The sequence below is a fragment of the Diadema antillarum genome, unplaced genomic scaffold (genome assembly GCF_040938485.1).
Source record: "Diadema antillarum isolate AM-2024a unplaced genomic scaffold, OU_Dant_1.0 scf00000099, whole genome shotgun sequence".
Taxonomy (NCBI): domain Eukaryota; kingdom Metazoa; phylum Echinodermata; class Echinoidea; order Diadematoida; family Diadematidae; genus Diadema; species Diadema antillarum.
Window position 1 is genome coordinate 4233129 of NW_027270988.1, and position 13602 is coordinate 4246730.

At 38.1% G+C, this 13602-nt stretch overlaps 1 protein-coding gene across 1 annotated transcript in view; it reads right to left on the bottom strand.

The window, feature by feature from the left end:
- Window positions 1–1444: 1444 nt before the first annotated feature.
- LOC139718709 (dnaJ homolog subfamily C member 5-like) overlaps window positions 1445–13602 on the bottom strand; it is a 36563-nt gene continuing 24405 nt past the window's right edge. The window contains exons 4-6 of the mRNA XM_071630171.1: window positions 3792–3944; window positions 2761–2901; window positions 1445–1622 (exon numbers count right to left, since the gene is read on the bottom strand). Coding sequence (XP_071486272.1) covers window positions 1446–1622; window positions 2761–2901; window positions 3792–3944 — 471 coding nt within the window. The 3' untranslated portion in view covers window position 1445. The remainder of the gene's footprint in view (window positions 1623–2760; window positions 2902–3791; window positions 3945–13602) is intronic.

A 13602-nucleotide genomic window follows, 5' to 3' on the forward strand; every position in this document is an offset into this window, starting at 1 on the left:
GCTCTATTTTCTGGTGGTTTCTTTGGTTTGTATCAAAAAGGTTTTTTTTTTCTTGTGTATGACCAACTTCCACAGTTAATTTGTAACATTCAGACACAAATATCAAGTGCTCAAACTGACAAGTCCATACCTTAGGTGTCATATCATACATCATGTTGCAAGTGTGTCTCAAATATAGATTACATAATGATTCATAATGATTCTTTAAAAAAAAAAGAACATGACCTTTCACCTCCCAGGATGCAATGCAGTGTCTAAGTAGAACTGCAGAATATTCTATCACATAGAGATGAAGAGTCCATAAAGAAAATAAGAGAACTGGGGACCATCTACTAATAACTGGCAACAGAAAACAGTACATCAATCAATTCACCAAGTTTAAATACATTAGTACAATAAAAATGAACATTATCCTACATTCCTAGTGAATGTGCGAGAAATATGGCCATATGCCTATATTTCTTACGACAGGACACAGTATACTGCATGTCATAGAAAAGAAAAGAAAAGAAAAACTATTCAGCAAAGTCTATGTCCAGTTCCAATTCTAAAGGTAGTATTCTTGTACCATGAGTCCCAAATTAACGTATATGCAAACTATTGTAACTATCGAATACATCACTTCTAAACACTTATAGGGGAACTTTTTGTTGTTGTTTTTTCACCTAAAGTATAAATGTTTCAACCACTCAACTCTTTCAATAGTCATATCACTTTGCAATCACCTATTTCTTTCTTTTTTTGTCATCAGTAAAATATTACAATAGGCATTTGGCAGCATGCTCTGGGACAATGATTTGTTATTTAAGTATGGGCAGAAAAATATTTAGTTGTCTCCCATGTTAAGGAGCAAATACAAGTTGCTTTTGGCACTCTGAAGGGGCTGTTTGTACAAACATAGTCTACTTGGTTGTCAAATTGTAATGTCAATCTAACATAACCCTTGTAGCCACATTTTCTTTCCATTGCGCCGTGCATACCTATGGTATAAGGCCATTCCTGCACTGATGCAGGGAAATATGAAATAGTGGGAATGATGTTTCTCCAACTTTTTGCAGTAGAGGCAAAAAAATAATGTCTACCTTCTCGAAGAGTGAAATATGCCATTGAAAACAGGCATACAAATATATTATGGACATATGACCAGCTTTAAGCTATAAGATTAATATGATACATACTGAGAATTGTCAAAAATACCACCTTTAGACACACAGACAACATTAATAGACCTTTCCTGGCAGACATGAGCATTCTGCAGAGTCTTCACTTCAACCAGTAATCTTTTACACCACTCACTTTTTTTCTTCCTTTCATCTACCACAATATTTCCTCCAGACTTGCATTTAAACTGAATTCCATAACTTCCCTTCTGGAATCATAACTTGAGACATGAGTGGAGGGGGAGGTGGGGGAGGGGAGGGGTGTGGGGGAGGGGGATGGGGGTGTTATCCCTCAGTGTATAGTGATTTCTCCCCAGTGTTTAGCCCCGTTGTCTCAGTAGGCTCGTCGGCGGCTGATTTCTCTGGAGGGGGAGGCATGGCGATGGGTGCATTAGAGGCTCCTCCCTCTGATTTAGGCTGGCTGGTGACAGGTGTGGTTTCATTACCTTCCTCACCTTCCTCCTGTCAGGGAGAATTGAGATTTTTTTTTTTTTTAAAGTGATGCACAGGAGCAAATATTACACAAGGCTTTTCATCATCTCTTATCCAATAAATCATAAAAACAACATTTTCCTCTTCACCAGCGGTGTTTTCATTACGGTATTATAGTAAAAATTTAAAAAAAAAATAATAATACATGTAATAATAACAAAAATAAATAAATAAATCTTTCAATTTGTGCCCTCTGTTGTTCATATGATTGTAATTGTTTCAGTTTCAGAATTTCAAATTCATCTAAACTGCTGAATCCCCATTGATTCTAACAATGGCATGAACATATTTTAGTGGACTAAAGTTCCTCTTTCTCTCTCTAATTGCCACAGATTTAAACATCTCTTTCCTTAACCCATTGAGGATGAGTTCCAAGTATACTCGAGCAGGGGTCTATGGAAAATGCATGTGGTAACAAAATCAGCCTGTCCTCAACAGGTTAATATTTCTCCATTACAAGTTGTTATCTAGCTCTTGTTAACAGCTAAAGCAACAAGAAATACTTGCTGAACATTACATAACTTGAAATTCTCCCAACTGATATAAGGAGGATGTCTTTGACAAGGTGCCACAGTTCATATATACAGTTTTTCTTATGACTAATTGACATACAGGTACACAAGTTGTATTCTAGTTTAACCTGTTGAGGACAAGACCCCAGTATACAATGTACTTGGGCAAGTATCTACGGGAAATGCATGTTGTAGCAAAATCAGCCCATCCGCAGTGGGTTAACAAGGACAAGCTGATTTTGCTACAACCTGCATTTCCCATATAGACACTTGCCCGAGTATACTCAGGACTTGTCCTCAACAGGTTAAATACTTCCCACTGTACAGCTACACAATTTGTTCTTTTGATATCATCCTTTATGCAGAGGTACGCCTGAAAATCTGGTTTCAATCGATTGAAATAAGAAATGACACAAAATATGGTTCCATATTTGAGGAGTTCAAACTTCTCTTTGTCATGGTTTATTTCACATTCTTGATTTGATTTTGCCTCCCTTATAAGACATGCTTGCATTGTGAAGGAGAAGAGAAGTTGTTCTCCAATCATGATAAATTTCATCAGAGGGCATCAATTTTTCATTCTCTCCAACAATCACCTCGTCGTCAGGTATGACGATCTCGAAGTCCTCATCGTCCTCCTCTCCTCGTCGACATCGACCGCAGCATCCAAAGCAGCAGAGGCAGCAACAGAAACAGAAGCAGTAACAGGTGCAGAAGAAGCAGATGACACTTGTTATCTGCAACCAAGATGGACAGACACAGGTTCTTTGGTCACCATATGACAGTCAATGTAACGTACATGTATGTCTACCATGTTAACCCTTTCTGTGCCAGGGTTTTGGACAGTGTGTACAATACTATGAGATTTTCTATGTCTATCAGCACTCAAAGCACACAATGGATTAATCACTGTAAAAATAGCTGCAACTTTCACTGACTCCCTGAACAGCTACACGAATATATTTCATGTATAGATTACATACTCTGGGATAAAGGAAACATTACATGACAGTATTATAGTGTCCATACAAGTGAAGTTGGTGGCAAATTTTCATGGTCCACTTTTCAAAAGGGCTGCTCAATCAATTCATGTAAAGTCACTTCTGTTGATATGGACAAGACAATGAGCTCAAAGTGTATGATGATGATAACTTTAGAGCTAAGTGTCTCACAATGGCCATCCTTTAGCAGCCAGCTTTATTTCTCTTTCGATGGTAAGTCAGAGTTTCACATTTCAAGAGCACATACAGCTTTATAAAAAAAAAACTTCAGAGTCTGAAAATTTTTTCAATATCTATACAGAATATAAGAATCAACACAATCAACAGCTAGTGGTTTTATCAATTCTTCGTGATGATGAGCTACAAAATGTTAATGCCACATATTCCTTTTTGTCAATTTTTGTAAGTTAAATGATATTCACAAAAGTAACAACACAGCAAACGTTTCCCCCCCCCAATAACTCAAATGCAGTATCATTTCCAAGGTAGACATTGCACACTTTGCTCTTAGAACTGGATACGTACACTGTATTTGTGGTCACTCAATCACGAATCTTTGCAACCGTAAAATAAGATGCTCATGAAAATATACACGGTGAATACGCTGCTTCCTGAGTCTTACTTACCCTGAAGCATTTACTGTTGACAAGGAAGTAGAGGTCAACGTTGTCTTCACCAATCTGGTCTGCGATGTAGATCCCAAACGAGCCGTACTCATCGTATATCTGTCGCTTCTTTTCGTCACTTAGTACTTTGTGTGCTCGGTTGACCTCCTTGAACTGTATGAGAGACAAAGGTAGAAGATATTATTATAGTAAGGTTCTGTAAAAGTGGATATGTTCGCGTGACTAATTTTTCGTGCTCGGCCGGGTAAGAAGAGTTTTGCATGTCTATAATTCCATGGAATCGAGATATAAAGTCACTACTGGAAAATATGGCAAGCAAAAATATTTGCATGCTTTTACATGTATAACACGCTTGTTTGTGGTTGCGCGAAAAGCGCAAAAATTTCAACAACACCCCAAATATTTCCACTTTTCCAGTATGGTCCTCTGGACTTGACAGTATACATGTACATGACCCTATGCTGGTCACAGTGACAGCTTGCATTTCACTTCATGCCATCCGGCCTGTCACAATCCGTATTTCAAGAGAAACTTTATTTACTTTTTAATAATGGGAGCACTCAGATGTTCCCTGAAAGAAGCTCATCATCAGAAACACTGACCATGGACCTACTACACATATGGACCATTAACGGAGGTCTTTAGCAATCCAATGTTCACCACCGCCACCTGATTATGTGCATCTTAATGAGTACATTCAGACGTTTGGACAATGACGATTGTGTAATCGTGCATCATCACTGACAAAAGAACCCGGTTTCCCTCATTTCGGTCCTATTTGGCTGAGGTGCCTTTTCAGACTCAACTGCCTTTGAATAAACACCAATGATGGGGAGCACCGAACCTGAAACAAGGCCAAATTTTGCGTCATAAAATTGGTAATTACTGAAGCGGCCACTTGCGGCCATGCATGTAACATCCCTGAATGGCAAGACAAGCATGTCGTCTACTGTTACTGTCCATGTTTACTCTAAAAACAATACAATGTGCAACAAATGGGGAAAAATAGATTACAAATCACAGTCAATCTGCTTAATTAGTTGCAATTTCTTGTAAAGTACTTACATTTCGCAAATGAAATAGCTTTAGCGATGATTTCGCAATATACACTACAACTGCACATGCATTTTTCTTGATTTAAGAGAGTTATTAGCTTCTGCGCACGTAGTTTTTAGATTTCTCAAAGCGCCGTCTTGTTTTTATCCAGGCTGGCTGTTGGTGGATAACACTGGATCAAAGCAGGAAAGCATGTTCAAAATGTTTTTGTGACGCTTTTGACAGAAACAGGTGCACGAATTAATTAACGAGCGATGAATGTCCACGTGTTAGGTCCATGCATTGACTGACTTTATCTTTTAAATCAATTGAGTGACCAATGTGGCAAGAATCAGATGGTAGAATAACGGGGCATGGATATTGACCAGCAAGGGGAAGATGCACTGTTATTTTTGCATAATTTGATTCACAGCTCTGCCATTTTGAGGATAGGAATAATATCTTTGCTTTGCCAAAAAGAAAAAGGGAAAAAGAACTTCCTGTTTATTCAGACTTTCATGGTCCAAGTGACACAGTGTAGACAGAGCAGTACAGACTGAGAGAATGAAAGTGATGGACATAAACTGGTAAAGGACATTGTAAAAAGAATCAACTCCGTCAACTCCGTCTATGTGATTCAGAGGAAATGTTTAGAAGGAAACTCAAGACTGAACTATTTCAATTGTAACTTCTAAGTATGTTCCTATGCTTTGTGAATGTTGTGTGTTGATGTATGTACAGCGCTTTAATCAGGTCCTGTAAAAGCGCTCAATAAGAAATAGTTATTATTATTATTATTATTATTAATCAAATGCTTACAACCCAGCTGGTGTAGACAACGTACCCTAACATTACACACTGTCGAGTTACTAGTAACCACACACATGTGTACTGATAGTGCATTGTACATGGTTTACACACACTTGTCCACGGTCACTGATGTCATAATAGCACTCTCTCCCTCTCTCTCTCTCTCTCTCTTTCTCACACACACACACACACACACACACACACACACATTTTGCAAGCATACCACGGTATCTGAGTTTGGCACTTAAAATGACACCTTTCCAGAGGCCATATGGCACAGCTAAAAACAAAAACAACAACAACAAAAGGAAAGAAACACAAATAGCTAACAGACTTTTCTATCATTAGTAATAGGAAAATACTTGTACTAACTGAAATATTTGCATTCCATAATTTGAAGGATGACAGGTTACAAATTACAAAACACAGTTGCCATAACACCTTAGACTTGTAGCTGGCCCATGACATTAAGATTCTTTCAATATTTGGAATATTAAATAGACTGAGTAAACCCTGTGCAGCCTTTGTAGTAGATGGTACAATATCAGGGTTCCTGCACCGTTTACAAAACTTAATTCCATGACTTTTCCATGTAAAATTTTGGAAATCCAGGACCCATTTTTGAACAGTAACTTCATAAGAACCTATAAAGTGGTTGGTGTTACAGCCCTGTACATGGAAATTACTATTTCAATTAGATAGATAGTGTCCATGTAAAATATTGGTGTGTATGTAAAGGACACTGTATGTTGTGATGGAGTTGATTCGATCAATGAAATGTTTTCATTATTTAAAACAATACTGCACTGCAAAAAAGAAGATCACTAAAAGGCAAAAAGTATACAAATCTATAAATTTCCATGACTTTTCCATGACGATATATTTTCAATTTTTTTCTGTATTTTCCATGACTTTCCCAGGCCCGTAAAAACATAAGATTTTCAGAAAATACACATGTATTTCATGACTTTTCTAGGTTTTCCATGACCCCACAAACCCTGGTACATGTAATCAAAGGCAGAGGCTACCAAACATAATCATTGATAAGTATCATTTCCTAAAGTGTATAAAGTTGAACAACTCATTGCTGCATGGCTTGCTTCCCAGTCAAATGAGTAGTCATCATCTGATAACAGCTGACATACAGTCAGTCCCCAGTCCCTTTTGCCAACAACAACTGTCTGTGTCTGCATGATCATTAACACTCAGTCAAGTGTGCAGTCACAACTTTGAGCTTCTGTTTGATTGAACTCCAGCCAACTTTTGGCAACTCTCCATAACATACACTGTTTGTATTTCCTCTGTACTTTACACTATGAAGATTATGAAGACAGCATACATTCAGACATGATAACTGAAAGAATTCTGTCATTTTCAATCTTGTAAAATAAAATCATCTCCATTACGTGGTTACCTCCACCAAGGAAGGAAGTTACACAATGTATGTTTTCACTGGCATTGGTTTGTCTGTTTGTCTGTGTGCAAAATAACTCAAAAAAGTTGAGAATGGATCTGAATGAAATTTGCAGGAAAGTTGACACTTACACAAGGAATATAGAGGATTAAATTTTGGTAGTGATCTGGGAATTTTTAGGGATTTTTGTAGGATTTCTTTTTCATCTTTTGGCATATAGGGTCAATGAGCTGAATAGAGTTCAAGCAGTAAATATTTGAGGTTTGCATTTGGTACATTTGCCAAGAATGGTAAGATGCACATTTCCAGCGCTAAAATCATCTTTATGAAGGCACAATGGCTGTTTGCTATTGACACTATTTTACCAATAGTGTACAGCCTGTAGTTATCACAATATTTCTTCCATGGTCACAATAAACCATTTTTGCATTTCACCTTCCTACTTTGTAAGTACAATGGCAGGCTTTCATTGATCAGTATTATGGGCTTGTTGGAAATTTTAGTATCTGAAGACATGAAAGAATAAACTGCAAGCACCTTGAGCATCCCAGAATTGCAATTTTAAAAGCTAAAATATATATGCATGATAATTTTTCAAGCACATGGAAGATTTTTATCTCTATCCAGTGTAGTGGCAACTGATCATAATCTTTCTTTTCATGAAAATATGAGACAGTTTATACAGCAGATTGTTATTTTTTCTTGTCATACATATGATGTGAAATGAAACCTAGATTTGTAAACACATTTGGAAATGTCAACTTGAACATGGAAGGAAGTTTTCCTTTAAAATGGCTTTAGTCAAGAGTTACTTGTCGTGACGGGCAGAGCAGGTCAAATAGATTTGGCACAATCTTTGGTGGGGGCACATTTAGTGGTATAGTGCAACCATCTGAATTAGTGGTATAGACTACAACTGTATATAGTGCAACCAGGGAGGTGGAAGAAAGATGGAGTGTGCTCTTTTGAGTTTCCTTTGAAGTCATGCGTGGCCCCGACAGCGTTTTTTTCCCCCTCCCGTAATCCCATTACTCACGCTCGGCGCACTGCAAGTCGTAAATCTTGTGGCGGAAACTCACGACGCGAAATGCATTGTGGTCAGGGAATAAAATGGCGTCCTACGGTGTGAGCACAGAACTCTATGTGTAAGCAGTGGTGTAAGCAGTGGTGGTGGTTCTGGCGATCGTGATTTTGACGGAGACGAGTTTGTTGAGGAGGAATTGCTTCTTTAGCAAATTCAAAATCACATTGACACAGCAACTTAACGAAATTTGATTTACAATTGAAACTGAAACTCAGAAAGTTAGTTTGGCCTTTGGCTTGGAAATTGGAGGCCAAGGCAAAGGCAAGGCTCAGGACACTGTTTAATAGCGCAGCGTCACCTCCACTCCTCAGGTATGCTGCCTAGCAAAAGCATACCTAACGTTAGTCCTAGCTAGTAGACTCTAGTATTTCACAAACTAGAATCTAACCACTGTTAAACGTTAGATTCTACTAGCTCCAGAGGTGTACTCTACTACTTTTTAATTCAATTTTTTGTAACGTTAGCATGGGGTAGAGTCAAGCCGATTACCGGTATTTACCGATGAATGATCGAGGGAGAGTGAGGCGAAACGCTGTATACTAAGCTCTGTTTCCCCCCTAAAATATACTTACAGCATCATACATCTAGGCTTTTGTAGATATCATCTTTAATTCTCTACGGAAAATTATTATAATAAAAGCTGATATGTCTAATTTACACTTTTTAACACTCAACTTTCCATTCCAATATGTATTTACTAGTAACTCAAATTCACCGAAACAACGGCAACGAACGCTGTCCCGACGCCTACGCGGCGGCCCTACAACAACCCGACGAGTACGCTGAAAAGCCCCAGCTCGCTCGGGTGCAGACGAAAAAAATCCCGCTTCGGTCTCTATGAAGCACTACTTTTACACTCGAACTGTTTGAAAACACGCTCGAACACGCTCATGTAACTTATATTATTTTGAAGATAAAGGTCAGGCCTACCTCTCTAACTATAAAAAAAATGCGGAAATGTGCGGAATTTCTCATAATCGATACAGAAACAATATGATGACATCTCTAGCGCACAAAACTAACTGCTCAGTAACTCCGTCGTTTGTGTACCGATTTCGCTGGTTCAAACGGCAATCTCCTCAGCACAGTCTGCTGAACCAGCGAAAGGTATAGACATACCACGCTACCCAATTTTTGAGCCATAAGTTGTAGATTTCGAAGGGGGACGTCTTTCACTGAATGTAATAGACTGCCAAAATGTTGAATATGACGTCATTTTGTCGGTGCCACGCATCGCTTCAAAGCCCGATTTTTACGAGCGTGTGTTTATGGAAGGCCTGGAAAGGAGATCATGTTGCGTCACTCTAGTGCGCCGGAGGGTGATGGGTGGACCGATAAGGCCAGATTTTGACATATTTATCACAGAATGAGGGTTGGATTTCAAGACGTAATCGGTGTAAGACCACTTGATTTTTTTCTCTGAGGGAAGCTCTCAGAGTGCCATCTCCATCTATTCCACCTCCCTGGTGCAACCATCTGAATGCTTCAGTGCTTCAGATATTATTTCAGCTTTTTTTTCCCTTTTTTTGATGGTACATATAAAGTGCTGAAGCACATGCATTAAATATTGAAGTCATGACTTCAGACGAAAAATACTGACATCCGTCAAAACAGGTATGAGCACCAATATCCTGTTCACTAAAAATGGTACACATAATAAGAATTCTAACCTTCCGTTATTGAGGATAAATAGCTGACTGAACCCTTTAATGTGAGCCATGCACTCTTTCTCCTGCACGCAATGCATCTAAAAAAACACAAAGAATACAGTATCATATGTACCGTACCATGCCATTCAGATATATGTGGGTAGGCATTTTGTGTTTTTTATTCAATGGTTGAATTCCACTGGCACACAAAGGATTCACGGGAATTTTCCCCGCACTTTAAAGCTCTCTGGAAGCTCTTCTAACAGCTTAAGATGCATCGCATGTTGAAACTTTACTCTTTTATTTCATACCTAGTCTTTTATTTCATACCTAAAAGGGCAGATCAATATCTTTGGGAATACCCAGCTTCAGGATCCTGGGTGGTCCATAGTTTGGTGCATTCATAGTTTGCATTAATTCCTGTAGAATAAAACTGGTACAATGGATGTCCACACCATTTTCATTGGCGAAACACCGCATCTATCATGTGTACACAGTCATTCACATGATGAAATTTTCATTCAACAAATACTACATTATGTGTTGTTGTTGTTGTTGTTTTTATTTTTAATTCTGGTCCAAACGTACACCTTCTGAGGGTAAGCACTTGGGCATGTACATGTACCTACTTGTGTAAAGTAAACTCCATGTAATGTAAGTCCACCTTGATGTGACTGTGAAAAATGCATCAAATTGACTTTGACAGGCAAACCAAGATTGTGCACATACAGAGGAATACACAACTAAGGCTATGAAATACTGTATGAATTGGGACTTTCTTATTTTCACTGACTTGGCTGATTACTGCATGGTACAGTGAATATTTCGCAAGGCTTTTATTTTCGCGAATTTCTCAAGTCTGTGCTACGCGTATTCGCGAATTTCAAAACTAACATGCGATAATATCAACTTGGATCCCTACATGAATGCAACGTGCACACATCCATTTCTCCATTCAGTACTGTACTCCACAATCGCCAATCTAGCTACTCGCGAAATTGTCAGAAATTCCTGATTTGCGGAAAAGTAGCCTTGCTAAATATACATGTTGTATGTACAGTATTTGATGAATATTGAAAGTTACACCCTTTACCGTAAAACTGACTATATATGTGTACGCTGTTGACTACATGATGTATCTCCTACATTTACATGTGCATTTTGTTGAGAAATGCTAACAATCTATGTAAATGCCAAATTCTTTTCAAATTCATGAAATTCTTCCATTGAGATGCTTTCATTGCACTTGTATATCGGGGTAGGGTAATTTGTAAATCAGTTGCAATGTCACTATTCTGTTTGAAAGTTTGTATGGTGATGTAAATGAGGAAGAGAGGTTTGCGGTAACACCAGTTAGTTTCCTCTCAGTGGCTGGAGCCAGGTTGTCATGGTGATAATGCAAACCTCTCTTCCTCTATCACAACCTTGTTCTTTGACCATACTCCATCAATATCCAGTCAGAGTGAACATGGGGGGATGATGGAGGGGATTTCCCTTGAACAACCAAGAGTAACAGTTTTCTGTCACAAGACCAATCACATGATACCCAGGGGCTATCAACAGAAAAGTCACATGACATGTTCAAGCTGCATACTGCAGGACTTTAGTAGGTTGCCATTCCAATCTACAAGGTACGTACATGTACATGCACTTTACCCTCTTGAATGTAATTTTTGTGGTTAAGCCCCACTTTCATGTACAGTTTGTACATTGTATCTACTCGTGACACTTCCTGCTATTCATCCATTACAGCCATATATTACAATGAAAATTGACACACTTACAAGTATATTTATGTACAAATACATTACCACATCCCAAAAAGCAAGTGTGGGTTTCTGGTAAAATGCTTACAGAATATTTAACCTCTCAAAGAGTATCTGTAGCCAATGCTTAAATCTGCTTAATTTTTCAGCCAAAATTTGCAATGAATTACTGTATACGCCGAATATTTTGTGAGGTTTTTATTTTCGAAAATTTCGCGAGTCAGCTGCTATTCGCGAAATTTAAAACACGCGAAAATATTGACTCGATCCTCATATGAATGTCAAGTACGCATACACATTTCTCCGTTCAGTACAGGACTCCACGATCGCGAATTTAATCACTCGCGAAATCGTCGAGAAGTCTCAATTCGCAAAAATTCAGACTCGCGAAATTTATGGCGTATACAGTACAAATGCATTTCATGAATGTTCTGAAATTATTGATCACTTTTTATCAGACAATGAAGTGCAAATTGCATCATCTGAACTGGACTGCATCATCAATATATGTACAAGGCTTGTACATTGTACATTGTATATCGCCATTTTTTCAGCCACAATAAATGACTTAACCCATCGAAGACTAGTTCCGACTATACTCAGGCAGGTACACTACGGAAATAGCAACATTAGTCCATCTTCAACGGGTTAAAAAATACATATTTACCCTATTTTCAACCTTGATCTGACAAGACTAAATCTACAATGTGTTCACATCCTTTTAATACATACCACAACAACAACACTAAACACATGACTTGTTCAAACTTTAAACAAGAAAGGAAAATGTTGATGGTCTTCTAGAAAAAAGAAAAAAAATCAGAATTCCCTGGTCTTTTTAGACAGCTCCTAATTGCTACGTACATCACGAGGGAGACATCATACAATATTTAATGCAACAAACCATGAAGTACCTCATGCAAAATATCATTCCATGAACCCCTCTTCCACAATAATTGTAGATCAGATTCTCTGTACACTGTTGTACGTTGTATCTCTTTCCGATCTATGCCCCTAATCATTTGATGTTCAAGGTACAGTCCTTGAGCTGTGTGCTCTATGGACATCAATTAACGGGCTAGACAACTCTTTTCAGGGAATCACATTTTTTGTAAACACACTCATGCATCACAGATTTGCTAAGTGGTGCTAGCCTTTGATGGAATTCCTGATTACTGGCTGGCTCTCAAAGAGCAAACACGTTCGTACACTACACCATGGTCTATTCCCTCATCCTCTCATCTATCCTCTGCACACACACACACACACACACACACACACAAACAAACACCTGTATGTACAGTACACTGTACATGCAGAACCAGCATATTAAAGGGAAGGTAAACCCAAAGAACAATGTGGATTGAGTGAAAGCAGCAACATTAGTAGAACACATCAGTGAAAGTTTGAGGAAAATCGGACAATCGATGCAAAAGTTATGAATTTTTAAAGTTTTGGTGTTGGAACCGCTGGGTGAGGAGACTACTAGAGGATATGACATATGAGTGGACAACAATACAAAGAAAATATGAAGGAAATTCAACAAAAATTCACATTTCTAGAATCATGAAAGAGCAATGGACCAACCGCTTTCAGAAAGCAGGGGGAATAATTGCTACCCTCTTTGTCAATATCAAGTTGATGGAATTTGTAATTTTCATGAAAAATTGATTTTTGCAGAATTTTCTTTATATTTTCTTGGTATTGTTGTCCACTCATACGTCATAACCTCTAGTAGTCTCCTCACCCAGCGGTTCCAACATCAAAACTTTAAAAATTCATAACTTTTGCATCGATTGTCCGATTTTCTTCAAACTTTCACTGATGTGTTCTACTAATGTTGCTGTTTTTACTCAATCCACATTGCTCTTGGGGTTTATCTTCCCTTTAATTCTATCTTTCTTATTCAGTCATTCCATACTATAGATTAGGTCTTATCTCCTTGTCATTGACTGAGCAAACCAAATGTGATCAGAATAAAAATGCAATAAAATTATCTGTGCAATTATTTCCCAGAAAAGAAGGAAAATGTGGAAGTTGCTTATTTAGTATG